This window comes from Panthera uncia, assembly GCF_023721935.1.
Source record: "Panthera uncia isolate 11264 chromosome D3 unlocalized genomic scaffold, Puncia_PCG_1.0 HiC_scaffold_8, whole genome shotgun sequence".
Lineage (NCBI taxonomy): Eukaryota > Metazoa > Chordata > Mammalia > Carnivora > Felidae > Panthera > Panthera uncia.
In genome coordinates, this window is record NW_026057586.1 from 63,451,353 (window position 1) to 63,479,346 (window position 27,994).

A 27,994-nucleotide genomic window follows, 5' to 3' on the forward strand; every position below is an offset into this window, starting at 1 on the left:
CCCTCCCCCCACGGCGCAGTCCAGCAGGCCCACCGCCCCGCCCTGCCCAGTGTTCGGACCTCTCGCCGGCTCCGCCCCGCCCCCCATTGCCCCGCCCACAACGAGACCCCGCCCCAAACCGCCCCCGGCCCCGCCCCGCCGCTCGCCCATTCAGATGTGGGTCAGGGGTGAGCGGGCGGCGCCGACGTCACAAGCTTCCAAGATGGCGCCGGGCGGGCGGCTGTGAGCGGCGCTCGGGGCGCGCTGGGCGGGGAGCCGAGCCGGGCCGGCGGCGGGCGGACGGGGCGGGCGCAGGCGGCGCAAGCCGGGCGCCGAGGACAAGGGGCCGCGGGCAGGGCCGGCCGGCCGGCGGGCGGAGCGCCGCCGCCGACGCACACGAGGTGAGAGGCGGTCAGGGGCAACGGGGGGCGCGGGCGGGCGCGCCCCCGGGGAGAGGGGCGTGGGCGGGCGCGCGCCCGCCGGGTCTGGGCGGGGGCGCACGCGGGACCGCTGGCTGGACCCAGCCCGCCGGGGCTTTGTGGTCCCAGTGCCCGGCAGGGCGCGAGCGGCGGGGGACCCCGGGCACAAAGCCCCGGGGCCGCGCCAGGCCGGGCGCGGGTCTGCGGAGCGGGGGTCGGCGGGCGAGCGGGCGCTGGCTCTTTGTGCCTTTTCATTAGCAATCTAATCCGAACAGCGTCGGGAGAGCTGCGCTGCCTGACAGGCGGGCGGGCTTCCATTATGCAAACGGCCCAGCGCCTGCGGCCGCCCCTCATAGGGGATTTTGCTATTTCCAGAACTGCGGTGCTCCTCTGCCTGCGGTCCCCTTTTCTTGCCCCCTCCCTGCGGGAAGACCGGCCTGGGCAGGGGCAGGGTTGGCCTTGGAGGAGCCGCTCCCAGAGGACCAGGCCCTGCGGCTGGTGGGCTCGCTGCCCTGCCCCCAGACCTCTCCTGTAGGCAGCCACTTGGCAGGAAGAGAGATGGGCTTGGGGGAGGGGGTCGGCTGGCAGGGGGAGGGGACCGGCTGGCAGAGGAAGGGGGCTGAAGGGCCCCAGCTTGTCATTCTGTTTATCTACTAAGATGGTTCATATTCACGTAGACCTAGTTGGTTGGGGGTGGGGGTAGGGGGGGAGGCAGGGATGCCTCTCCCTGGGGGGCAGTGACTTCTGGAGAGCAGGGAACGAGGTCAGATAATGCGCCCAGCGGCCCCACCCAGAACAGCGTGGGACTGCCTGGAGAAGGGAGCCCAGTGCTGATCCAGATGGGTTGGAACGTTTTTGAAGTTATTTATCCATGCCTTCTATCCCCTCCACCCCCAGTGTCTTTTTCTAGTAGGAGTTGCCAAGCACATCTGGAAAGCTAGGTTCCCGCGCCCCCCACCCACCGCCCCAACAGCAAGGAGGGGTGTAACCCGGGGAGGCCACCCCTCTGACATATGTGGTGGGGGGGGAGGGGCAGCGCTTTGCCCATAGGAATCCTGTGGCGGTGGATTGTTGACTGATGTGGGGATTGCTGTGCCTCTTGTCCTGGGGGGGGGGGGGGGGGGAAGGAGAGCTGGCAGGTAGTGGAGGTGCCTCCAGAGCTTCTAGGCTGAACTTGGGCCTGTTGTCCAGGGACTTTGGCTGGAGGGATGGAGCTAGGTCACTCAAACCCAGGACCTTTCTGGAGCTGTAGCATTTATTGCTTCCTGGCTCCTGGCTTTACTTCTTCCCCTCCATTCCCATCTGCCAACCCTGGACTCCTTGGCCCTTTCTGCAGACGTTTTCAGTAGCACAGGCCATGTGGCTGGTCTGTAGCCCTGGCTCAAGGAGAGACTGTACACTTAGAACAGGGTTGCTGAAGTGGTCTGAAAAAAAGCAGATGGGCCGGCCTCAGGCTGGCCTCTAGAGACAAAGCTGTGTGGTGAGATTGCTGGTTTAGCGGGCTCTTAGCACCAAGAGGGGGGGATGGGAAGCTGATACTTGGGGGTTGAACTGAGTCTTTTGGCCCAGGAGTAGGTCACCCTGCATTCCAGGGAACCTTTGGTCCTGTACAGTTGGGGTTATGAAAATCTCTGGGTCCCATGGGCAGGCAGTAGACTCAGAAGGCTGGGAGGGGCTCCCCACCTGACTGCCTGCTTCAAGGGTCGGAACTCCCAGGTTGGTCTGCCTTCCTTTGGCTTCTGGCTTTCTGCAGACCAGTTTTGGGGAGTTGCTGAGTGCCTCTTGCCCAGCTTCTCTGGCCGTTTGACTCAGAGTGCTGGTGTGTGCCCAGAATTTTCCCTGCAGTGTTTTCCTGCCAGTTGTTAGGACTTGTAGATTAGTCACTCAGCTTTTACAAGCAATTCCTGAAAAGAAAAATCTCCCTCTGGTTGCTGGCTCTGCTTAGGGGAAGAAGCAGCCCGAGGGAGCCAGGTCTGTAATTAAAGCAAAACTGAAATGATTGCTTCAATTGCTGGAAGGAGAAGAAGAGGCGCAGGTGGGGCAGAGGCGATACGTCCTGTCCTGCTGCGCAGTACCTGCTCTGGGGACAGGTAGGCACGATCCTGTCTTCATTCCCTGGTCTTGGCCGGCAGCCCAGCCTTCTCCACAAGCTGCAGTCCTGGATTAATCCTCACGTAGTGTTTTCTTTCCGTAGATCAGATTTCTCATTTTGTTAATAAGCACAGCCTCCGATCCACTTGAAGTCAGCTGTCGTGGACTTGGAGCAACAGGGTTTTGCATTATTGAGCTGACAGGCCTGCTGCCTTCCCGGTGTCCTTATTGTCTGTCAGGGTCAGATCTGGGGGCGGGGGCAGTGCCTTTTAATCAGCAGCTAGCCCCCCAGAGAAGGGCTGGCTGGGCAGTTCTGGAGAGTCAGAGGAGTGAGGAAGGAATAAAGTTCAGTTTACCCAGGGGACCTGTGGTGTTGCCCCTTTGCTGGCCTGTTGGCCTCAAGCTGTCAGCCCCACCCAAAAGGTTGCTCGATTTGCCCACTGGGGCTGAGAGCCACTGCCCCCAGGACCTGATCACTAAGAGGGTGGGGGCTCTTGTATCTGCCACCTGGGAGCAGCTTTCACCATTGAGAAGAAACAACAAATCAGGTTCTTGTCCTCCTGGCTCTTGGAGCCTGGCTGAGGAGGGACTCAGAGCGCAGTGAGGGAACTGGGCTTAGTTAGAAAGTCTGGAGCGTGATGCAGGCTTTGCCGTTTACTCTCCGTGTGACCTTGGACAGTGATTGACTCTCTGAGCTTTGGTGTCCCTGTGTCTAAAATGGGAGCAGAACTTGAGTTTACATATACATATCGCTGCCCTCCAGAGCTCACTCAGCCTGGGGAAGACGGACAAACAAATGATTGTTAAGATGGGGTGATAAGGTCTGGCACTGTGCTGTATGGAGTGTAGAGGGCACCACGGGGATGGTGGCTGTAGCTTCCAGGCACGGAGGAAGGGCCCAGCTCTGGGGTGGAGGAGATCCATGAATGCCATGCTGAGTTGAAGTTGGTCGTAGAAGAGTTAATGGGGAGTTCACAGGAAGACCGTGGCAGTGTGGAGTGTGGCAGGGGAGACTGGAGAGCAATGAGGCAAGAACGTGAACCTGCAGATGCTGTGTGTTAGAGAAGCTAGCACCAGAGCACCCACTGCGGGCAAGGCACCTGAGAGGCTCTTTCACAAGCTTTTTATTTATTTGACAAGATTTTCTGAGGACGACACAAGGGTGCAGCACCCAACTCCTGTGGCTAGGCTGGATCATGCTGGTCTCTGCCCTCTGGCACTCACAGCCTTGCCAACAAGTGGTCAACCTCGGGACGGGAGATAGGGGCACACTTAAGTTTTCTCCAAATCCTTCCAGGTCAGCACACCACCACTTAGTCTCCTCTTACACGGACTGGTAAATGAGACTCAACTGGGAGGTTACATAATTTGCTGGGGCTGCAAGCAAGCAACTGGTCAGGCTAGGGCTGGAGGGTAAATGCCTTTAACTCCAAGGCTTTGTGGCCCATGTAGTGTGGAGTCTGGAGAGGTCTGAGCTCCAAGCAGGGAGAGGCCAGCAGACAGCCCGCTCCCCAAGAGGATCCTACCTCCGGTTTAGGGGCTTCCAAACAAGCCAGGCCAGTTTGACTCTGCCTGGCACGGCCAGCCTGTGCTTCCTGCTGGGAGGGGCCTTGCCCTGAGGGATAGGGACCTGGGCTGGGGGAGGTCTCAGAGCTGCAGTCTGGAGTGGCAAAGCCAGAGAAGCCGTGGGGGTTGGGGTTGTGTGTGGGCCCCTAGTGAGCTTGATAAGGAAGGGAAAGCCGGGAGGTGACTCCAGGCCCACCACAGTCTAGGAGGGAAGGGCCCGGGCTGGGGTGCCTCTGCTGAGGGAGGGTGTGGCTGGACTGAGTGGAGTGAGTGACTCTAAGAGCCTGCCTGGGACATTTGGGAAGGGGTTCAGAGCCCCTCCTTCAGACTGCTCGGTTTTCATGTTTTTCATGGTAGTGTCCCATGTGGGTGCAGAGGAGGGCGAGTGTGGCCTTAAAGTTAGAGCAGGTCCTTCTGTGGGTGAGAGGGGACAGGGCAGCCATCTGTTGCTGCCTCTGAGATACATAGTGCATAGTAGGTGTCTGTTTCCTGTTTGAGGGTAAGCCACCCCTGTGAGCACATGGGGTATGAATGAGGGGGGAGAGTGCGGTATGGAAAGGCAGGTGGCCCAGTCTTCCAGTGCTGTACTTCCAGCTCTCTCCATCCATTCCGTGGCAATTCTAAGGGCCACTAAGGAAAGGTGGTGTTTGGGCTTGGCTGGGGGGTTGCTTCCAGGTGGGGAGTTGGCCTCTTGTGGAGATGGAAGGGCTGTTGGCTCTGGCACGGGTGTGGCCGCTGTGCAGACTTGTCCCATGCGTTCCAGGCTGCTGCTGCTGCGGCCTCAGGCTTCTTTCCCAGCAACACCTGTGGGTGGGTGGGTTCTCTCAGGTGAGTGTGGGGAGGGGCCACTCCAGTGCTTTGAGAACAGTAACTCCCCCACCCCCACGGAGTAGAGGTGCTGCTCCCATCACACACTGGAGTCTGAGCTCCCTTGGCCTCTTCATCAGCCTGGTTATAGGTCCTTCAAGGAGAAAAACTGCCCCATGGCCTTTGCAGTTCCCTCACCTGTGCTGCTTTGGAAGTTTATCAGATCTTGGTGAATTCTCGTACCAGAAATGAATGAGAAGCGACAGTAGGGTTGATGGCTAGGAAAGTGGGACCCGGAGCCTCAGTGGCCTGACCCTCTGTGGACATCATGGAACTTACCTTGTGATGAGTGTGTGCTGTTACCCTTGCTTCCTGGAAGAGGCCTGCCTGCTGGTGCCCTGGTTCTCAGCTCTGGACCTCAGGATCATCTGGGAGCTGGTAGAGGCCAGCCCAGCCTAGACTATTTCTAACGTCCATGTTTCCTAAGACTTGGAAATGAATTTGGTGTGCAGCCAAGATCGAGAACCACTGCTTTAAAGAACCTTTGTTGGTAGTAGAATCAAGCAAGTGGTGAGTCCAAATCGACCAGTGCATTATGACCTGGGGTGGTCATGAACTGCTTTACTCTAATGGCCCAGTGGGATTGAATTTATTTGCAAAACTAGTTAGGTTGATTCTGTTAGTTACTAGGGTCTTGGAGAAGCACCAGACACAGAAGGGGCTCACTCTTTTTTTTTTTTTTTTTTTTGAGAGAGACAGAGCATGAGCAGGGGAGGGGCAGAGGGAGAGACACACACACACAGAATTTGAAGCAGGGTCCAGGCTCTGAGCTGTCAGCACAGAGCCGGACATGGGGCTTGAGCTCACGAGCTGTGAGACCTGAGTGGAAGTCAGATGCTTAACCAACTGAGCCACCCAGATACCCCTGGGGCTCGCTCTTTTCATGGTTTCTCTTGGTGGCAGTGGGAGGGACCACAGGCTGGTGTGCACCAAGGGGACAGCTCCTCAGAGGTCCCTGGGGAGCTGCCTGTTGCCCTTGACTCCAGAACTCTTGGTCCTGCTTGGCTTTCAGAGTTTACCTGTTCTGGTTTTGTGGTGGTGTTCTTGGGCCCTGGTTGGCCTCTGTGTGCCCTGGCAGGGCCTGACATAGTGACATTTGGGATCCTTGTGGCTCCCTCATGAGTCCACTGTGGCCATAGCTGGGGATCCCTGGAACCTGAGCCCCTGTTTTTCTCTCTGACCTCAAGGTCCCTGGGGGAGAGAGATTGATCCCTGAGGTTGCTTTTCTGGGTTGTTATCTGGGTAAGGTGTATGTATAAGGGGCCAGGAAACAGTGTGGGGGGTGGCTGTGAGAGGCAGAGCTTCAGGTAAGACCTGGCTGGCCTGGCCCAGCTCCCTTTGCTGGAATAGAACAATGAACTGTCCCGGCGCTTAGTGCATATCTGCGGGCAGATGGAACATAAGACAACCCTGCCTGCTCTGGGCAGCTTACAGAATGAGGTGAGCAAGTGTCTTGAGTCTGGTGTGGTTCTGGTTGTTGTCTTGGGTAGGAAGTGCTGTTTTTTAGGGAAGGAAGACCAGCCTGGGCTGTGGCTGTGAAGGAGAGGGGATCAAGAAGTCGTGGCTGGTAGTTGAGGAAGAAGCAGGTGGTATTGGGAGCACAGGCAACATGTCCTCCCTCTCTGTTCTTTTCCACCTGTACACATCATGGTAGGTGGACTCGGGTTGTGTCTTGAGAGTGAGTGGTCCTGGGGTCTGGGTTCCTGCCTCAGCTCTTTTTGCCTCTTCCTCCTACCATGCCGCAGGACTTCCCTGCCCTTCTCTCTAGTAGAAGGTGGCTGATGGTTTCTGTCTGACAGGTGCTACTTTAGCTTTGCCTGAAAACTGGGAGAATTCCTGACAGAATGCTAGGAAAGTGTGGCAGAAGATGGTTGGGTGCTCACTTTTAGGCTCTTACCCCATGCTAGCCCTTGTGGGAGGCATTCGGAGTTTAATCCTTGGAACATAACCCGTGCAGTGCCAATCATTTTATCAATCTTCACTGTATAAGTGACTTAGAGAGGTTAGGCAATTATTTTCAAGTCACACAGCTAGGAGGTGGGTAGAGAATTTCTAAGGGTCAGGTAAACACAATCACACATGTGTGGCAGCCTTGAACACGTGTATTTGTGGGCTTCCTCTGAGCAGTGCCTCGGCCTGGAGACAGTCAAGGTTTTCGTTTGGAGTGGGGTGGCAGGATGACTGTCTTGGACAAAGCCTGGAGGTGGCTGGTAGTCCCTTGATAACTGCGGAGGGACCACTACAAGCTTGGTGAGCGGGTCCATTCCCCACCTCCCTCCAGGAGCTGGGGGACAGAGGGGACTCTCTGGGTCATCCTTATTCTACCAGTCTCAACTCCTTCCCTTCTGGCACATGGGACTCTTCTGTCCTATGGAAACTTTGGCCTTTGCTAACCACTTCCAGAAGAGCCTTGAGAGGGAGGCTTTGGGGGTTCCTGGGAACTCAGAGCTGGGCTCCTTTCCTTCTCTTGGTATTCTCACTGTGTCAGTGAATGAGAGGTGCTTGGGCCAGCGGTGCTGTGTTGTGTGACATTGGGCAGGGTGACCTCTCTCTCAGCAATGTGAGGCTCTTTCTTGGTAGATGGGTGATCTTGGTGATGAGGGGAGAGGCCAAGCCATAGCCTCTTCAGGTGCCCTGGGCCACCTCCAGCAGGTGCCTTTCTCACCTGCCATGAGGCTCCAGGTGCAGGTGGGTTGAACGCTGGGCTTGGGTTGTCCTTTGGCTGTGGTAGATGAACCTGAGCGCCAGAGGGGTGCAGGCAAAGGGGAGAGGAAGGACTGTTTCCAAAGTCCCACATTCCATGCATGTGTTGACGCTGATAAGGGCAGCAGGGCTGGCTTAGCTGCTTTCGGCAGGAGGGGACTTTGACTTCATGCCCCCAGCAGGCAGCGGAGCTTGCACATCCTGCTTCCTGTAGCACCCCTCCCCCTCCTCCCTCTCTGACCACCTGTGACCACTGCCTCTGGAGGGCCCGCGGCATGCAAAGGCCCAGCTTGCTCCCAAAGCATTGCCAGCTCTGAGTAAGCAGGCCTCTGGAGACCTGTTTGGAGTTTCTGTCAGCCCTGCCTTTTAGAGTATTTGGTGAACAAGTGTGGTTTTGAGAAGAGTGCCTCTCTGTGACTCATTTTCCTTGCCTGTAAAATGGGTTGTTAGAAATATTTGAGCTAATGCATGTCAGCTGTTCTCAGAGTGGTTTGCAGACCCCTTGGATTCCCCAAGACCCTTTTCATAATTCTTAGAAGTTACTGGCCTTTGTCCTGTGCAAAGCTGTGGTGGGTGTACGTGTTGCCCAGAGTTGTGTTCTCCACTGTTGGTGCTCCAGACTGAGACATTCTGTCTTACGAGTGACTGGGGGAGACAGTACAGATGACTGAGTAGTAAATCTAGACTCTGGGGTACACACGTCTTTAGTATTCCGTGTGATAAAATGCGGAGTATGTGTGACTACTGTGGAGTACAACTGTTGTCTCCAGAAACATACTTTGCATTTGCTTGGGCTGAGCCCTGAACTAGGTGCTTTTTCCTCATGAAATATTGTTTTTACTTGAAAGAAGAACCGACAGACAAGGTGTGGTTACTCAGACTTGGAGAATTTGTGCAGATATTTTCTCAAATGAACAAAGTGAGCTTTGCCACTTTAAGGAAAACAACTGATGATATTTGTTGCCAGAGCTAGAACCCTTAAGGGAAAATGAGAGTTTTGGAAAACTATTCATACGGTGAGCCTGACTTAGACTTCACTGATAAGATCAGCGGTGATATTAACACATGGATTTTTTTGGTGTTGTATAATGAAATGTGACATTTGGAAGATCTGATTCACTCAGTGAACCAAATGACCAGTGCTTGATGTTGCAAAATCCTGCGTGAATATGAGTGCAGTGTAAACCAATGGATTTTTGCGTAACCGAATTTGAGATAGTCACAGATACGATTTCAGAGTCTCCATTGCAGCTTTTAAGAAACCTCTGCTTGGGGCGCCTGGGTGGCGCAGTCGGTTAAGCGTCCGACTTCAGCCAGGTCACGATCTCGCGGTCTGTGAGTTCGAGCCCCGCGTCAGGCTCTGGGCTGATGGCTCGGAGCCTGGAGCCTGTTTCCGATTCTGTGTCTCCCTCTCTCTCTGCCCCTCCCCCGTTCATGCTCTGTCTCTCTCTGTCCCAAAATTAATTAAAAAAAAAAAAAAAAAACGTTGAAAAAAAAAAAAAGAAACCTCTGCTTGTCGGGTTTTAGTGTGATGTCAGTGAAGAATAGCCACAGTTAGCTGAAAGGATTATTAAAATACTCCTCTCTTTTATCTGTGTGAAGTCACATTTCTTGATAGACTTTAATCAAAACCAATTATCCTAATGGACTAAGTGTAGAAACAGATATGAGAATCTGGCTACTTTTAAGCCAGATGTTAAAAGAGATTTAAAACGTAAAACAAATGCCAAATATAAAACAGTAGTACTCTTTTCACTAATTAATTTTTTTAAATTTTGGAATCTTTTTTTTTTTCATAAAGAAGCATTTTTAATGTATTTATGTTAACGTCGTGGCATTTATGTTAACGTGTATTTTATTGATATTCTGAGTCAAGTATTTGTGTTAATTACCAGTTTTTTTAATACAGTAAATGTAGAACAGTAGCACCAACTACAGTAACATGTAAACCACATGAAAGTTCTTTGGTTCTTTGGGAGTCCTAATTTTGAAGAATGTAAACAATAGTTTTGGAACTGCTGACATGGGAGGGCGCTGAGCAGCCTTCTCTCCTTTCTTGTTGCCCCCTTCTCACCGCCTCCTTGTCTTCTCTCACGTATTATTTCACTCTTTTAACACTAAACCTTTCTGACCAGCATTTGCTCACCTAATAAACCTTTATGAGGGTCTCCTTCATGCACAGTGTAGCTGTGGCTGCTGGGCTAGTGGGACCCAGGGTCCCTCACCTTGGGAGCCTGCTTGGGGTGGGTAGGGGGTCTGGGGGGGAGGACATGAGCACAGGGTGGGTGCACAGAGGGAAGCAGCTGGGCGGCTAGTGCTGACATAGGTTCCAGGAGAAATGCAGGGCTGGCTTCGCAGAGGGGCACTCAGGCATGTCTGTGGACCAACCAAGCTGAGAGGTGGGCCAGGTCCTCTCTGGGGAAGCACCCTGCAGGCCGGGCTGGAGTGTGGACTTTATCCAGGCATCGGGAATTCATTGAAAGCTTTAAGCAGGGGAGTGACTGGATGAGATCGGTGTTTGAGAAAGATAACTCAGGGTTGATTGGACTCCGAATTGGAGGGGGCAGAGGCTGCAGAGGGGAGATGTATGCTAGACTTTGATATTTTCGATTAGAGTGGCGTTAACTGCCCTCTGGCCCTCCATTCCTTGGGAGGGTTCCTGGGATTTCCATCCTGTTGGGTAAGGCACACTTGGCCTCCCAGGTATGGAGGCCCTGCTTTCTATTTAGGACCGAGTGGTACTTTCTGGGCATCTCCAGTGGGATGGAGCTCTCTGAAGCCCTTGTTGGCACATTGTTGCCATATTTGCCCAGCCATGTGGCTCTGCAGTGTGGGGTCCTGGGTCAAGTGATGTGCTCAGCGAGTATCACACAGCTGTAGTCTCTGGCTCCTCCTTGAATCTAGAAGGTCTTGTCCAGGGGTGTCTGGGTGGCTCCGTTGATTGAGGGTCCAACTCTTGATCTCAGCTCAGGTCTTGATCCTCAGGGTTTTGAGTTCCAGAAAGAAAGAGAGGGGGTGGGTGGGGGGAGGGAGGGAGGGAGGAAGGAAGGAAGGAAGGAAGGAAGGAAAAGAAAGAAGAATTCTAGAAGGTTTTGTCCTGCTCCCCTTTCTTTTGGGACTTCTGCACAGAGCATGCCAGCTTCCTCAATTGACTTGAAGATTATGCTCCAGGTTATTTACAAAAGTGTTAATGGGAGGGTGTAAATTACACATGCACACATATAGGTATAACTAGTGAGCAACACACACCCTTGCTTCCCCCACCCATGTAAGAAATAGCCCCTGGACACCCACCTGTGTTGCTCCCCAGCTTATCCCTGCTTCCCCCCAGAAATCACCACTCTTTTAGATTGTGGGTTAACTGTTCCCTAGCTTTTCTTTGTAGCTTCCTTGGGCTTGTCTGGATCCTTGAACAGCGGTTCACTGGGTTTGCTCTTTGTGTACTCAGAGCCAGGCACTAATCTCTATTTTGAGATTCACTGAAGTGTCGGGTGTAGCTGTGGTTTCTGTGTTCCTGTCCCTACTTGGAGTGTTCCAAGGTGGCGCTGTCCTACATTTCATCCTACCCCCTGCCAGTGGGGGTTCCGGGTGTTTTTAGGGCAGAGTTTTTGTTACCTCCTAAGTAGCCCTGTTTTCACCTCACCCCCTGGCTCTACTTCTCCAGGAAGATAAATACCTCTTTTCCCTTCCTTCCTTCCTTCCTTTCTTTTTTTTCCATCTGTAAACCCAGTTTCTTAATGCTAAACAATCCTTCCAGCACCACTGAGACTCCATTTTAAAAGTAGAATGACACTGTGTGTGTTTTTTTTCAAGTCTGAGTTGGTCTCTGTCCGATTCCCTTTCTGAGCTGTTGGCCTCTCCTGTGTCAGACCCTTCAAGATGACTGCTGGATGGGTGAGACCTCTTCTGTAAAGTACCACACCTGGAGGCTTTAAAAAGCCTTGGGCACAGGACCAAAGAGTGTGAGATTCTCTATAGAAGTTCACCAATTTTACCATTAAAAAGGCCTTTTTAAAAACTTTAGCAGGTGCCTATGGTATCTCTACTTGATTTTTTTTTTTTTTTTTTTTTTTGGATTAAAACAACCTAATCTTTGATCTTTGGCTGTAGCTCCTTGAGTCATTTGTTTCCTTCTGCATAGTGGCTCCCTTTGACCCCCTATAGTGGAGGCTACAACTACTTTCTTCCTGGCTTCCTATGCATCCAGCTAGCTGCTCAGGGACCCACTTGGGCCTTGGTGGAAGGTATACTGTTTGTACCTCACCTGCAGCTCTGAATTTCCTCTCCTGGGCTTGCCTGAGTGGAGTTCTTCCTATCTGTTGAAATATCAGCTAGATGCTAGGATTAAAAAATGTCATCACATTGTTGTTACTTTGAATGGCAACCATGATTTTATGGTGGTTTCTAGATTTCCTCTAGCTTCCTGGCTGGTCTGTAGGGTTCTCTCTTCCAAGACGGATATTCTGCCCTGGATGTGGCCACTCTGTCCTGTCAGTTCTCTCTTTCTTGTCTTGTGATTGTTGTTATTAGTGGTTCAGGGAGGTTATTTCCTGGCTTGGATCTACTTGCTAATCAGGACCAAGACTGGGCCTTGCTTCCCATCCTGAAGGTTTCTGTGCACTGTATTGTATTCAAGTATATCGTACGTAGGAAATATGTGTAGTTGTGAATGACTGCTCCGAGGGTTCTTCACAGATGGACATACTTATGTAACCAGCATCCAGAATGAGAAACACAGCCCCAGAAGCCCCTCGTGAGTCCTTTGAGTCACCCCTTCCCCCTCCCCACTCTCCCCTCATCCCTGGATCCGTGTTGCCTGCTTTCCAATTTACGTGAATGGAATCACACCACAGTCTGTTTTGAGTCTGGCTTCTTCGGTCAACAGAATGCTCAAGAGACTCATGTATGTGCACGTAAATCAAACCGTGTGACATCACCAACATTTTTAACCTATAAAAAGCACACCTGTATGTGTAAATGTTCAGTCCTGTGCATGGCTGGGTAACCGTCCCTATACCTTTGGCTACCCCCTGTCGTGTAGGTGTCGGGCTCCTGTGAACAGGGCTGCTGTGCACATGCTTGCCCGGGTTTTGGTGAGCAGGTGGGTAGGTTTCTGTTCGTGTATACCTTGGAGTGCACTTCTGGACCATAGGGCTTGCATGTTTTCATCCTTGGTCTTATTTCTAAAATAATACCTTTCTCTTTTTCCTCAGGAAGTATTCTAGTCTTTGCCCGGCCAATTAAAGTCCCATCATTACTGTCTGGTATCAGGTTTTGTTTTTTCTAATTCTCCTTTAGGGTGCGATTTCTTTGTCATCCTGGCCTGCCGTGTCATGGGGCAGGGCAGCGCTGCCTCGATGCCAGCTTGCCTCAAGAGTTCTGACCAACCCACAATGACCATGGGGGTGAAGGGTTGTCAACCACCCTTTCTAGGGAAGGGCTCCTCTACATTGAGAGGTGGTTTCTCCTCCTTTTTGATCATGAAATATTTTCTTGTCTGACATGTGAAGTAGAAGATGGTAGGAGTTTGGGTTTGCTTTGTTTAGCTTTAATTCTTTCAGAGTCCTTGGTGGGCATAAGAATTGTTATTCTTATGACTACCAGGATTGGTTTTGAAATTGTGGAGTGAGTAATGGGCTCGGCAGCTCCTGCTGTGTGACTCAGCTGTGTCTCTTGCTCTGGGGCTCAGTTACCTCATCTGAAGGGTGTCGCTGGGCCAGGTGAGACGACTGTGATAGTCTTTTACAGTAGGGCTGCCCAGGCTTTCTGGGTGCTCTTTAGCTCCTCACATGTGGAATTTCCACCTATTTACCACTGTGCTGTCCTGCTCCTCTCCTCCCTTGAGGTTGAGGTCTCTGCCTACCACTCAGGCCCGGCAGCCCCTACCCTTGGCCGTGCCCTGCCTCCATAGATGCCTGGTGACTAGGCTCTACCTCGCTGTCTTGTGTTCCAAGCCCACCATTTTTATTAATCACTCTCTGGGCTTATTTACCTGGGAAATCATGTCTTCCCTTTGGGAGCTATCTTCTTCCTCTCGACCCCCAACGGCTGAGCGTTTACTACTTAGCGTTTACAGAGCATTGGGCTTTCCTGGAGGTAGAAAACTTATAACCCACCTCAGTGCTTCCCAGACTTGAAATGTGCATGTGAGTCCCATGAGGTTCAGATGCAAGTTATGCAGTGAGGTCTGAGCAGCAGCATTTCTTGTGAGACCCTGGGTGGTGCTGCTGCTGGTAAATGGGGCTGGGGCCACAGAAACCAGTGCACTGGGGCCTCTCTGCCTCTTGACTGAAGTAGCTCTTGGATTTTCACTTGTTCCTTGCCTGATGGAGATGGCAGATGTCCTCTCCCTGCTCTGCTGTCCTGTTGGCCAGCCCACCCCATGGGCGCTCCATGCCTCCAGGCTCCTGCTCTGTTGCTGCCAGTGAGCCTTTCACCAACAGTTCAGGCCCCTCCTGAAGGGAATGCAGTGGGGGAGAGAGCCTGGAGGTGAGTGTAGCTTTTGTACGAATAATCATGATCTTAAACTGCTCTTCCCCTTCTTCGATCAGTGCTCACCTGCCTCTCCTCGGTGGCACTTAATGTTGTGGCCTGGCTTGGTACACTGCTAGACCTGGCCCTCCAGTGGGACCCTGTCCTTTGCCTTTCCTGGTGCCAGCTAGCCAATTGTGTCAGAGCCAGCAGAGGAAATTCAGTTGCAGGCCCCCAAGACCATCCTGGCCTTGCTTCTGGTTGGCTTTAAAGCCAGGAGCAATGGGAGGTTGTAGGCCTGGAGGAAGGAGGAAGAAGACCCAAGGCTGTCTTGGAGAAGCAAGGTTTGAAGGCTGTGGGGCCTGTGCAGTGTGGAGCTTCCTGCCAGGCCTCTCCTCACACTAGCACTTTCTAGCCTTTTCCTCACCGTGTTGTTAGCCAGGAGCTGGCCCACCTCTTAGATGGGAGTGCACGGAGACGAAGGTGGTCAGGGCCCAGGCAGGACTTGGCCCATCACAGGCAGCACGGGGTCTTCAGTAGGGCCTAAGGGAATTTCAGGACAGACTCAAAGTCCAGCTGAGGTGGATGCCACTTGCCTTGCTGTTCAGGGTGAGCTGGTGGGTGGGTAACAGGGCTGGCCTGAGGGGCAGAGAAGGATGCCAGCACTGGGTCCCTGATCATTGTGCTACCAATGCACTCAATGGAACCCAAATGTTTATTTCGTAGAAGCCGCGTTGGAGGGAGGGCTGGGCTCCTGGCATTCGCAGAGCCTGTTGCTTTCCAGGAGGATGGTCTGGGAGAAGAGCCAGGAGCTGCTGGCTGGCATCCAGGGCTGGGCTAGATTACACGGCTGGGCTTGCCCAGAGCACTGAGTCCCACCCACCACCAGCCCATGCCTGGAGGAACAGGCCAGAGAGGTCATGGAGGCCAGGGGTGTTCCCAGAAAAGCAGCATGCACAGCCTGGGCACCCAAAGCAGGCTGTGTGAACGGGGTCCCACCTTGTCGCTTCTAGCCAGAAGCTTCTCACTGGCCTCAGGTAGTAAAGGAATTGGACTGACCTTATACATGAGGTCAGGAGAATGCAGCCCAAGTGAGGCCCTGCTGTGATGGGGAGGTGGGTGGTGGTGGGCAGGGGAAGGTGATGGTGGAGGTGCAGACCAAAATCCTTCCTTCTGGCTCTGCATGGAAGGTGGTGTTCCTGTACGTGGCACTCCTGCCTGGCAATGGGAAGTGCATGCTCTCTGTCCATGGGGTAAGGAAAGTCTGACAGCGGCTCTAGATCAGGCTTTGAGCCCTTATTCTGCCACCTGCTTGCTCTTGTGACTCTGTACAAGTTCCTCAACCCCCAGAACCTTATCTGTCCCTGGAGGTAGAGATAATTCCTTAGTCTTCCCCACAGGCAGGCTGCCGTCTCCTGTGGGGCAGACTGAGGTAGGTCAAGGTGCTGTCTGGGTGGGTGGAGAAGGGGAGAGAGGCTGCGGGTGAAGTGGATGGAAGAGACTTCATGGAGGAATACAGAGAAGAGGGGTGTGGAGGAGGATTCCAGGCCATGGGGACAGGAGAATGTAGTCCTGGGCTTCTGGTCTGCTGGACTGGTTGGTGGGTTGGGGGTGGGGCCTTGGCTTTTGTGGATCCTGAACTGCTTGTACCTTCCAGGTTGTCTCCACCATGCCCTCAAGCTGCTCTCTTGCAGCATGGGTGGGGCCAGGCCTTCAGGGAAGAGGCACTTGTTTGAGCACCAGGTGACCAGTGCAGGTCAGCTGTGACTGAGGCCAGTGCTGACCTCAGATTCAGGCTTGGGGACAGTAGCCAGCATATTTGGTGCCCTCTCTGACACAGAAGAGCTAAACCCCTGTAGGTGTGGAAGCTGCCTTGTGGCTGGCTGTACCTTGCCCAGCTGTGCCCCTCTGCTTGGCACTCTTTGTGCCTCCTACCTGTCAGTGGAACTCTGGGTGGGCGATGAGGGGCTGGAAGATTCCTGTATCTCTGTTACTTCTGGCCAGGTGTGGTTAAAGAGAAAAGATGGTCTCCTGTTGGGTGCTTTGGGATGGGCTATCCTCCAGCATAGCCCCAAGACTCCTGTGAGAAGTACCACTTGAGGAAGTGAAGGAGGGTCACAAGAGAGGGAGGTGGGATGACAAAGTTTCCAGGAGATCTGGGCAAAGAGGCCGGCCCAGGGAAGGAAGGTGGAGAAGTTTTCTGAAATCTGGAGGCCTTCAGTCAAGGTGCCCACAGTGGTGTCTGGAGTAGGGGCGGCGTGGGGGGGGGGGGGGGGGGGGTTTGTTCCTGCCTGCAGGAGGTCAGACATTGAGTAGAACAGATAGCATTTTTCTGGGGCATACTGCTCATGAGGGTCAGGAGTGCCAGGTGTGAAACACTCCCTGGGTTTGCCCCCTATCTGTGGGGCTGGAAATGGGTATGGGGTGTGCTCCACTTTCTCCAGGAGGGACGCAGCGCCTGCTGCCAGGCCCCAGGGAAGTGAGGCTGCCAGCCTGGTCTCCAGAGGGCACCACACCACTGGAGGTTGAATGACCAGGACAGTTCTTTTTTTTTTTTTTTTTTTTTTTTCTTTCTTGATTTTTAAGTGATCTCTACATCCAACGTGGGACTTGAACTCATGACCCCAAGATCAAGAGTTGTATGCTCTTCCAACTGAGCCAGCCAGGCATCCCAGACCAGAGCAGTTCTGAATGCCCAGGTCTCCTGGACCCCAGGCTTGGACACAATGGGTGTCCAGGCTGAGTTAGGCAGTTCCCATGAGATAGGTGGTTGGAATTGTTCTCCTGTGCTCTGTGCTTAACCAAAGATCACTTTAAAACTTCTCATGGCCTCTGAAAGGCTGGACTAGTGCATGCTCTTCTGCATTTTGTAGAATGCTAGGAAAAGAGGCCTGGAGGTGACCCTATTCTAGCCTCCCCATGAGCTCCTGAGGCCATGTAGACTGCCTGGGATCATGGGCAAGTGGGGTTCCTAATGGCGTGCTGCTCCAAGGGTCAGGAGGCCATGGGCCCTGCCTCCTGCCATCCTCATTGGCTTTTTGTCTAGTATGTGTTTGATGGGATGCAGGGTAGGAGATCTCAGGTCAGTATCCTTGACCTAGGGCTTTGAATACCTACCAAGAACCTGTGATGGCTGCCTAGCCAGGATGGAATCAGGAGGGACAGGGATCTGTTCTTGCCATTACCACTCTACCCTCATGGGCTACTTGTGTGCCCAGGATGAGTGAATGTTAGGTGGTAGTGGGCTGCTGAGAAGGGCATGTCCTTTGGAAGCCTCTGTTCTTTCACTCTTTGTTGGGATTTTTTTTTTCAATATGAGGTAAAATTGACATATAACATGGGACCCAAATTTCTGGTGAGCCCTTGAGTTTTGACCAGTGAGTTCATTAACCTTAACCCAAACCTAAACCCAGATATAGAGCCACCCTGGGCCTAGAAAGTCCCTCATGTACCTTCCCAAACAGTGCTCACCAAACCTTCTACAGGCTCTTCTGATTTTGTTTCTACCATGATTAGTTCTGCCTGTTCTAGAACTTAATTTAAATGGAATTTTGCAGTCTGTACTCTTTTTGCAAGGTTTCCTTCACTCAACATCATGATTTTGAGACTTATGCATGTTCGTACATCGGTTTTGTTTTTTTTTTTAGAACTTAAAAAGTAATACACACTTATTTTAAATTTTGAATATTATAGAAATGAACATAACAGAAGCTATAGTTTTCCTGTACTTCCATCCGCCCCCCCCCCCGCCCCGCCCCAAGATAATCTTGTTTATTGGTTGGGTGTTCATGCCCCCAAGATGTTTCTTTACTGGATGGCATTGCCTGGTTGGGCCTTTCATGCCTTGGTTGAGGAGGGTAGACAGGAAGAAGCAGCAGACAGGTGCGGGGAGCTCCCCCTGGCTCAGCTCTATTGGCCTGACCTTGCCTTAGGTGGGTGTGTCTTTTAAAAGTCTCGGATGTCTGGGCCCTAGACTTGTCCTCACTGTGTGTATGTGGGGATTGCCTTTGGCTTTTCCATGGCAGGGACTTGGAGGGGAAGGAAAGAAAATGTTACAGCCCAACTAGGTAGGTGGATGTTGACCATTTTGTAAACCGGGACCTGGGAAGGTAATCCAGCTGTTACAGCCAGGTCTTTCTGTTCATTACCACCCCTACCCCACCCTCAGCTTTTGTGTTCATAAGAAGGAAGGAGGCAGAGCTGGCTTTCCCCAGGGACTGTGTTTTTCCTGCCCTTACCTGCTGGGGTCAGCCTAGCCAGGGATTCTCCACACTACACCCCAAACCCATCCCACTGCCCCAGATCCTGGGTTTCCTGGAGCCAGTGCTCTGGCAGGCAACGGTTTTGAGCTGGGTGTGGATCCTTGGGGCTGATAGGCACGCTGCCTGGGCCTGCTGCCAGGGGGCTGCTGGGTGCCAGGAGCTGGTGCCAAGAGGTATCCTCATCCCAGCCTGCAGGCTCCTGCCAGGGCTGAGCACCAGCCCATGTACCCAGTGGGGTGTTGCACTGCCGGCTTACTGGGCCAGTCCCCACAGCCACGTTTCTAGTTACCTGCCACCCCCCACCCCCCGGCCCGCCGCCTCCCCGGCGCTGTGTCCTCTCTAGCTTAGGTGCTTGCTGCTCCCACACCCTGTGTTGAACAGTAGGGCAGAGGACTCTGTTTTTTGCTGGGAAGAAAAGAAGCAACGCCTTGCAGGGGTCTTGGCCCTGCAGCAGGGGTCACCTCCTCACAGACATAGTGGCGGCCCACTATGCTGGCTGTGAATTCCCAGCAGGCAGCTCCACCGGGGCCCCACCCAGTGGAGGGTGCAGCGAAGCCTACTCAGTCCTGTGGGGAAGTTTGGGCTCAAGAAGAGTCCTGTCTGACCCAGCCTGGGAGGACTTGGTCAGTCAATGTGCCTTCCCGGGGCTGTGAAGTGGCTGGCACGGCTAGAGCGATGGGTACCTGTGGAAGCCCTCAAGTTCTGTTTTGCTGCCTGCTCTCTGCCTGGTTTTCTGTAGTTGGACTGATCTCCCACAAGGGCAAGTAATCCCTAGTTGCAGGGCCTGGCACATAGTGAAGCGGAGGCCACTGTGTGGATGCCTCAGCAGGGCTTGGGTTGCCCTGAGATCTGGTGGGGAGCAGGCAGTGGCACAAGGCTGTATGGTGGGTGTCTGGTTGGCTCGAACATATTGGTGTGGCTCCCTGTCCATTTTTCAGGGCTGCTCTCACCAGCGCCCAGGTGGTCTCTGCCCTCTTCTCAAGGCTGGGCTCTATTCTGTGCTGGCCATTTCTGGTAACACCCAGCAGGGGAGCCTGAACTCTTTACACAGGCAAGGGGCCCAGGCCACCTTCATTAAATGTAGATGCCCTCAGGCCTCTGGACCTACGGAGCTGGTTCTGCTGCCCTCTGGGCCATGGGTAGGTTCCTGGACCAACCATCCCCCCCCCCTCCACTTCCCCCACACCCCTGGGCTACCCCATGAGAGGGGAGCTGTGCTAGGGGCCAGAGAGACAGCTGGTAGGCTGGAGCTGAGGCCTCCCAGCCACCCCGCACCCCGGGTCTGGTCACATTCCTGAGGGACCTGCTGAGCCTCCCTGGCCCTGGGGGTGGGGGAAGGGCAGGCAGGGATGGGCCTAGGGCTGCTGCAGGCCTCCACCCCCACCCCTGGCTCCATTCCAAGGGAGCCCAGACCTGCCTGAGTTGGGTGCAAAAAGCCAGAACCTCAGGATCCTAGGGATCTGCAGCTCTGGTGGGTGGGAGTGGGGAGCGGGAGCCCCTCCGCATCTGGCTGCAGCTGCCAGCTGCTTTGGCGGGCTGGTATTGAAAGGCCTGTCTTGCAGAAACTCCTGCAAGGGGAGGCCATGTGGTCAGGCTGGGCTGGGCAGGAGGGGGCTGGGCCCTCTGGGGGGTGGGGGGGTGGGGGGGTGGGTGGCAAGAACAGATCAGGAAGGGAAGGAGGCAGGAGAGCCAGAAGCGGTTGAGACTGGTTCTTATAAATAGCCCATTGCACTAGGGCCTCCAATTTTGACCTTTTGTTATGTAAATGTGGCCAGCCTGGGAAGGGCCTTGCCCAGGCCTCCTGCCACCACGCCTGCCCGCCTGGAATTACAGAGGAATTAGCCTGCCACCAGCTCCCTGACAGGCCTAGGTGGCCCCTTAGAGTACCCTAAATCTCTTGGGTGGGAGGAGGGTGCAGCCCTGGTGAGCTCTCCAGACCTGTGACCTTCCCTGCCACCAGGCCTGACTGCTGGGCACTGTGGCCTCCGTCCTCTGCCTGGCTGCCCCTCACGTCCCACCCAGAGAGACCCCAGACTTTCCTGGGAATAAGGGCTCCAGGGCCACCAGGTGCCTTCTCCTTCACTGTCCCTCCTTCCCTCCCTTGCTGGTGTATATTTGGGTGACCCTGTCCATCTTCTCCTCCCCAGGTGACCAGGCATTGATGCACCCCCAGGGAGGCCACGCGCTCAAGGAGGCCACCCCCGCTGGCTGCTGCTCACATGGTTTCTGGGCCCCTGGCACTACGGTAGGCTGGGGACAGGGAACTGGCAGGATGGAGGGAGGGGGAGACATGGGGGAAGGCTTTCTGGGCGGCCCACACAGTCTTGCAGTTCTCAGCCTGGTTCTTTGTGTGTATGCAGTGCTGGGGTGCATGGAGGGGAGGTTGGGGCCCACTGTTCTCAGCCTGCAGAGGAGGGGCTGCTGTGGCTCACAGGCTCTTGGAGGACGGGACCTCCTGCCCTTGGCCTGCCCCTTGCCAGTCTGGGAGCACCAGGCATCCTGGGGCTGGGTGTCCCTGCCAGTGTGGAAGCTGTGCCTTGGGCTCTTTGTCCCTGACTGGCTGGCTGAGGAGCAGGGAGTGACAGAGGGTAGGTTCCCTTGGGACCTGGGCTCTAGCCTCTGAGCCCCAGCTGAACGGTCTTATAAGGCTGGGTTGGCTGGGTTGGCTGAGCCCGTGCTTGCTGCCTCCTATCAGGCCCTGAGTGCTAGCTTGTGGCTCTGTCTACCCATGTGTGTTCATGGTGAGTTCCAAGGCCTTCTTTGGGATGTGCATGGTTATTAGAGTTTCCGTCTATCAGAGCAGGTGTGGGGTAACTGGGAGTGGGAAGTGTTTGTGTTACAGAAAGCCAGCATGGGCGTGATCCCTTCAGGCTCTGCCCTAAGGGAGGCAGAACTGGGTTGGGTACACTGGTAGAAGCTGGGAGGTCCTGGGTAGGGTGAGGCTCAGAGCAGTCAGTTACTTTTGGAGACGTGAAAGCACATTTGTCAACTGCATGGCACAGAGTTGCCTGTGTGAGGGGCCAGAGGGAGCATGGAGCCACACTTTGTGCCTTGGATCCTGCTGCTCATTTGGGAGGGTGCATGGTCAGAGCATTACTGCTCCCAGAGACCATGTGCATGCTCTTACAAAGCCCACCTGCAGGATTCTCGGGGAGGTCAGAGGTTTCTGTATGTCTATTACTTAATGAGTGACTGTACCAGGCTGACAAGGCCAGCTGGCTGCCGTTCCCAGGGCCCCAATGGTGCCAGAGGCTTGGCCAGGCCACCTTTTCTGCTCAGCACCTAGCGACCCAGGCTGGGGTGCTCAGGGCCCTCCTGAGCTGGGAGCAGGCATTGGCAAGGGACTCTGGCTGGGCTGCAGTGTCTGAAGGCAGGAATGTGATGTTGACAAACCTGTAAATTTGGGAAGCCACTAGGGTTGTTTGAGAGGCACTCAGGGCAGAGCAGAGGTCACAGGTGGCGGCTGCATAGGAGAAAGAACCTTTATTTGACATTGGGAGGTTCAGCCTGACAAACTTAATTTCTAGTTTGCCCTAAAAACTAGGAAGTTATATGCCCATGTGGGAAGTGAGCCTGCCCGGGAGCTTCTGCTCATCTCATTCCCCACTGCACTGCCTCCCAGTACCTCACAGTCCCCTGCTGGTCATTTTTAAGTCCCCTGTGGGCATGTGGTCGACTTGAGTGTGGAGACGGTACCCTGGGTTGTGGAACCAAATTCACATCCGATTGTCTCTGCTTAGCATCACGTGACGCTCATTGTCCTCTGTTTCTGTTTTTCTCATTGGTGCAAATGGGGCCAGTGCCAGTGTCTCTTTTCAGGCAGCATGAGCCCCGATGGGTAGTGTGAGTTCCTTGCTTGGGTACTGTGCCAGTGAGGCCCCCTGAGCACCACTGCAACCCCACATTGTCTCCAAGCCCTTGGATGAGGCTCCCAGGTGGTTAATGCCCCATGTGTTCTTGCCCACAGGTGGTACGCGTGGGCAGGGCGAGGGGACATGGGGCCCGACATGGAGCTGCCCAGCCACTCCAAGCAGCTCTTGTTGCAGCTGAACCAGCAGAGGACAAAGGGCTTTCTGTGTGATGTCATCATCATGGTGGAGAACTCCATCTTTCGGGCCCACAAGAATGTTCTGGCTGCCAGCAGCATCTACTTCAAGTCCCTAGTCCTGCACGATAACCTCATCAACCTGGACACGGACATGGTCAGCTCCACGGTGTTCCAGCAGATCCTGGACTTCATCTACACGGGCAAGCTGCTGCCCAGCGACCAGCCAGCTGAGCCCAATTTCAGCACTCTCCTCACTGCCGCCAGCTACCTCCAGCTGCCCGAGTTGGCAGCCCTCTGCCGTCGTAAACTCAAGCGAGCCGGCAAGCCCTTTGGCTCCGGACGGGTGAGTGCCACCGGCATGGGGAGGCCTCCCCGCAGCCAGCGGCTGTCCACAGCCTCTGTCATCCAGGCACGGTATCCGGGGCTCATGGACGGACGCAAGGGGGCCCACACCCCCCAGGAGCTCCCCCAGGCCAAAGGCTCAGATGACGAGCTCTTCCTCGGAGGCTCAAGCCAGGAAGGCGTGCATGGCCTGAGCCGGGCCGTCTGTCCCGCCAGTGGGGAGGCTGGCCTGGGCAGCTGCAGCACCAATGGGAGCAGTGGGGGCTGCGAGCAGGAGCTGGGCCTGGACCTGTCCAAGAAGAGCCCTCCCCTGCCCCCTGCCACCCCCGGTCCCCCCCTGACCCCGGAAGACCCTGCCCAGCTGAGTGACAGTCAGCACGGCTCGCCCCTCTCAGCCTCTGCCCCTCCTGTTGCCAACAGTGCCTCTTATGCTGAGCTGGGGGGCACCCCCAATGAGCCCATGGATCTGGAGGGGTCTGAGGATAACCACCTGAGTCTGCTGGAGGGGCCTGGTGGGCAGCCCCGGAAGAGCCTGCGGCACTCAGCCCGCAAGAAGGAATGGAGCAAGAAGGAGCCTATGGTTGGGTCCCCCTTTGAGCGGAGGGAAGCAGGGCCCAAGGGCCCTTGCCCGGGGGAAGAGGGCGAGGGGCTAGGGGACAGGGTTCCCAATGGCATCCTGGCCAGCACCGTTGCGGGGGGTGGCCCCAGTGGGCCTTACACGGAGCCCCCGTACTCCTGCAAGGAGGAGGAGGAGAATGGCAAGGATGGAAGTGAGGACAGCGGGCAGAGTGGGAGCGAGGGGGGCAGCGGCCACGCCGGTACCCACTACATGTACCGGCAGGAGGGCTATGAGACGGTGTCCTATGGGGACAACCTGTATGTGTGCATCCCCTGCGCCAAAGGCTTCCCCAGCTCTGAGCAGCTCAATGCCCACGTGGAGACACACACAGAGGAGGAGCTGTTCATCAAGGAGGAGGGTGCTTACGAGACAGGCAGCGGGGGCGCCGAGGAGGAGGCTGAGGACCTGTCGGCACCCAGCGCGGCCTATGCTGCTGAGCCCCGGCCCTTCAAGTGCTCCGTCTGCGAGAAGACCTACAAGGACCCTGCCACGTTGCGGCAGCACGAGAAGACACACTGGCTGACTCGGCCCTTCCCCTGCAACATCTGCGGCAAAATGTTCACCCAGCGCGGCACCATGACACGTCACATGCGGAGCCACCTGGGCCTGAAGCCCTTTGCCTGCGATGAGTGTGGCATGCGCTTCACCCGCCAGTACCGCCTCACTGAGCACATGCGCGTGCACTCGGGCGAGAAGCCCTATGAGTGCCAGCTCTGCGGAGGCAAGTTCACCCAGCAGCGCAACCTCATCAGCCACTTGCGCATGCATACTTCCCCCTCCTAGCTCCTAGAAGCCAAAGACCCTTCTCCCCGGCCCAAGGGTGCCCTCTGCAGACTCGCCCTCGGGAGCCAACGGAAGGAAGAAAGAAGCACGGAGGCCAGGCGGGAGGGGCCAGGACCCCCAGGTCCCACAGGGGTAGCTCCTGGTGGCACCTCCAGCCAGCCCCCCCACACCCAGAGCTTTAATGGACAGTCTGTACCAAGGGAAGAGAGAGGAGAGAAGCCGATGGGCCCAAGCTCCGCATGTGCATTGCTGGTGTGCAGTCTACCTCCCGATTCCGCCCAGGCCTCTGGCTCCCCGAGACGGCCACTGCGGGGCCCATGGGAGTGGGTCATGGGGGTCTTGCTGGCATCTGGCCCCTTTCCCGCAGGCTGGGTCAGAGCAGGGGGCAGTGGGGGCCTCCCTCTGCTGGGGAGGAGCAGGGCTGCCCCGTGGCCAGGGGCGGTGTCTGTGTGCATGCACGAGTGCTTGTCTGTGTGCGGGCCACCCTGGCTCTTCGGGGAATGGTGCTGGAGGGGAGGGGACAGAGCCCTCCTTCCTGGAGCCAGGGGTCACTGCTCACTGGCGCTGGGACAGTCAGGGGGCCCCCCACCGCCTACCTCTCCACAGCTAAAGAGCCCTCTGGGCCTAGGTTGCTGTTATTCCTACTGATCTGTTCCTTTTTTCTTTTTGAATTTTGTTTTTTAAACCAAAACTAACAAGAGTTTATTTTCCTCCCGGCCCCTCGGGGCTGAGCCTGGGTCTGCAGACTGAATGTACAGGGGCAGCTGTCCTCCTGCCCCCGCCCCAGCTGAGGGGCGCCCACCCCTCCAGGCCCCAGAAGCCCTTCTAGGCCAAAGGCTTCCCTGGGCCCCGAGCCCCGCCTCGGCTGCCTCAGGAGAGAGAGTGATTTACCTATAGTTTCCGAGGAATATTCTTTGTTTAGAGGTACTTCTTTTTTATTAAGAGAAAAACCAGTGTAATGTTTATGTGAATGTTTGAACTGGAAGGTCTGGGACTTGTGGGGGGAGGGGGGAGGCTGGACTCAATGCCAGAGCCGTCGGTACTCTTCTTTTTCATTTTCTGTGTGTGTGTGTGTGTGTGTGTGTGTGTGTGTGTGTGTGTGTGTGTGTGTGTGTGTGTGTGTGTGTGTGTGTGTGTGTGTGTGTGTGTGTGTGTGTGTGTGTGTGTGTGTGTGTGTGTGTGTGTGTGTGTGTGTGTGTGTGTATGTAGTGTGCTCGGTGCGTGTGGACAGATAATTGCGCTTTCCTTCCTTCCTTCCCAATCAAGGTGGAGAGACTTCTGACCTTTTGCTACCTCTTGAATTCATGAGAACAGTACGTTGGTGACTGGCAGTTGAGGCCGTGACACTTGTTTTCCTCCTGTTAGTGTGCATAGGAAGACGCGCGTTTGAGTGAGCCAGGCTCTGCCTGGCCCAGGTGGCCCTACTGGGCCCTCCACCCCCAGTGCTCTTAGAGGGGAGCTCCTGCAGCAGCTGAGTCAGCTCGCATGTGTCTTTACCCCCAGAGCATGCGGCTAGCTGTGTCCACCCTGTGGGTGTTCTGAGTCCGTTGTGAAGCGTCAGGGAGCCTGCGTGTGTGCCTCTGATCTGGGGCTGGGTGAGGCAGGTGAGTGCTCCAGCCCCATGGGAGATCGGGGCCTGGAGCCAGCTCCCTGCAGTTCCCTGCCAGGGCCAGGATGAGGTGGAAGTGAGCCCCCCCCTCCATCCTGTCTCCTGGGCCTGCAAGAGCTGGGACTTGGGAGAGCAGCAACCCCTCCCAGCCAGTGCAGAGGCTTAGGGAGGCACTGGCCAAAGTGATGTATATACCCTCCTGGGGGACAGGGAGAGGGGACCTACCCTGCTTTGGCACCTTCTCTGAGCAGTCCTGGCTGCTCTGGCAAGAGGCTGGCTGCCACCCATTGGCTCAGCTCTGTCTGGAGTCCCACCCTTTACCCCTCAACCCTCACCTTGGGGTTTCTCTACCAGCCACAGGACCCCTCCATGGGCTGGGAGTCGGGCTCACAAGGCCAGACCAAGGTCGCCGTGGTTGGTCCCACTGTCCTCAGCTGACTGGAGCCACAGGATTAGGCCAGCAGCTTTATCTTCATTTTGCTTCATGCTTTTCTTTTTTTTTCCTTTCTACTTTACGTTCAGACCAAAAAATTCCAGAGTCATCCTCCACCCTCACCCCTCCAGAGACCCTCCAGCTGAAAACAGCCTGAGTTCAGGGACCCGAATGGTGAAGGGTGTGTTTTGCAAGTGAGGGCTTCTGGCTGAGCCCATCTCAAGGCACCCCCAGCCCCAAGCTGGATCTTCTTCCCTATGGGTGGGAAACAGAGCACTAGACCTAGGGTCTTGTGATCCCACAAGTCAGGTGAGGAGGCACGGTGCTTTCCAGGCCCCTCTGCCCTCCCGACCCCACCCCACTCCGTCAGCACTTAAGCCACACGACACAAAGTCTGTACCACACGGGAATTTTATGTGCGCCTGGCCTGTGTGTGGCCTCTCGGGCCGTGGGCAGCCGCATCCATGAGGTGACCCGTGAGAGTAGGTAATTCATTTGCAGAGCTTCAGGGACTGGGCGCAAAGGCCCCTCACTCAACGACGTTCGTGCGACATAGTATTGTACCCACCTGAGTATTGTATCGAGCCTTTTCTGTATTTTAACAAGAAAGCAAAACACTAGTTTCCTATTTAAGATTTTAAGGGTTTGTGGGGTGGGGTGGGACTAACACAACACTTGGTTTTGTTTTCTTTTTCCTTTGATTTCATGTGGAGTGTGTGCTTGCGAATGTGTGCGTGGAAATGTGTTAAGAGCCTCACAAGGAAATTAGGCCGTTGGAGGCCAAGGGCGGCTTACAGTTCTCTGCTTTAGTCACTTAATTCCTGAATGTTTCGGAGAAACAGGAAACAGAAAATAGCAGATGTCATGTAGGAAAGAGAGGATAAACAAACAAACAAACAAAAAAAAAAAAAAAAAGCTCATACCCAAATTCACAAAACCTATTTTTTAAACCAAAGCACATTTTGAATGAGTATGGAACCTCAATGGGCTCAGAAAAAAAAAAAAGATACTAATATATTTATCTCATTGTTTACATAAACTTTTACAGTTTCAGACCTCAGCAGCTGTAAGGCCAGTCCCAGTGAATCCCCACCTTCTGCTGGAGGCCCTTCTGAGTTGGCTCACGGGCAGAGGGGCAGGCCTGGAGGCCCCCCAGATTCACCTGAGCCCTCCTTCCCAGCCTGAGGCCTCTCAAAGCCCAGCTGGCACCAAAGAGCTTGGGCCGATGCTGACTGCCCCCCAGGCCTCCTGGCCAGACCTCAGAGGTCCTGGCTAGCTGGCACAGCAGGGGGTGGCCGTCAACTCTGGCCACAGGACCCGAGTCTGGGCTTGGGCCCCAGGATGGAGGGTCCCCCACTCTGCCCGTGACCCTCGTGGTGGGTTGATGTGAGGGTCCCTCTCAAGCCAAAAAGCCGGGATCTTTGCACAGCTCCGTTAACTCCAGTGGGTCCCCACCCCCAGGGGACACTCCCACCCCCGGCAGTTGGGGGGGTGCTTCCTGGGCTGGTCCTTACCAACACAGACGGTGCAAACACTCTGAACAGTGTTGTTTTTGTATCAATATGTTTGTGCAGTGATGAATGTATTTATTTCTCAGACTTGGGGCGAGTGAGCGGCCGGCTCCGCCACCGCTCGCTCCCACCAGACCGAGCCATCGCAAGGGCTCCTCCAGGATTGCAAAAAAGGTAAAAAAGAGAAGATGAACCTTTAAGCAAAGAAGAATCTCAGAGACTCGCAGCATAGCCATACACCTCAGCCTGTGAAATGAACAATTCGGACCCAGACTGACTTGGAACCTCACG

At 55.0% G+C, this 27,994-nt stretch overlaps 1 protein-coding gene across 1 annotated transcript; it reads left to right on the top strand.

Moving 5' to 3' along the window:
• Positions 1-294: 294 nt before the first annotated feature.
• On the top strand, positions 295-27,987 carry HIC2 (HIC ZBTB transcriptional repressor 2). The gene is made up of 3 exons (XM_049620552.1): positions 295-380; positions 20,506-20,603; positions 22,326-27,987. Exons 2-3 carry the CDS (start codon positions 20,578-20,580, stop codon positions 24,148-24,150), a joined length of 1,851 nt encoding a protein of 616 aa, XP_049476509.1. The 5' UTR covers positions 295-380; positions 20,506-20,577; the 3' UTR covers positions 24,151-27,987.
• Positions 27,988-27,994: the final 7 nt, after the last annotated feature.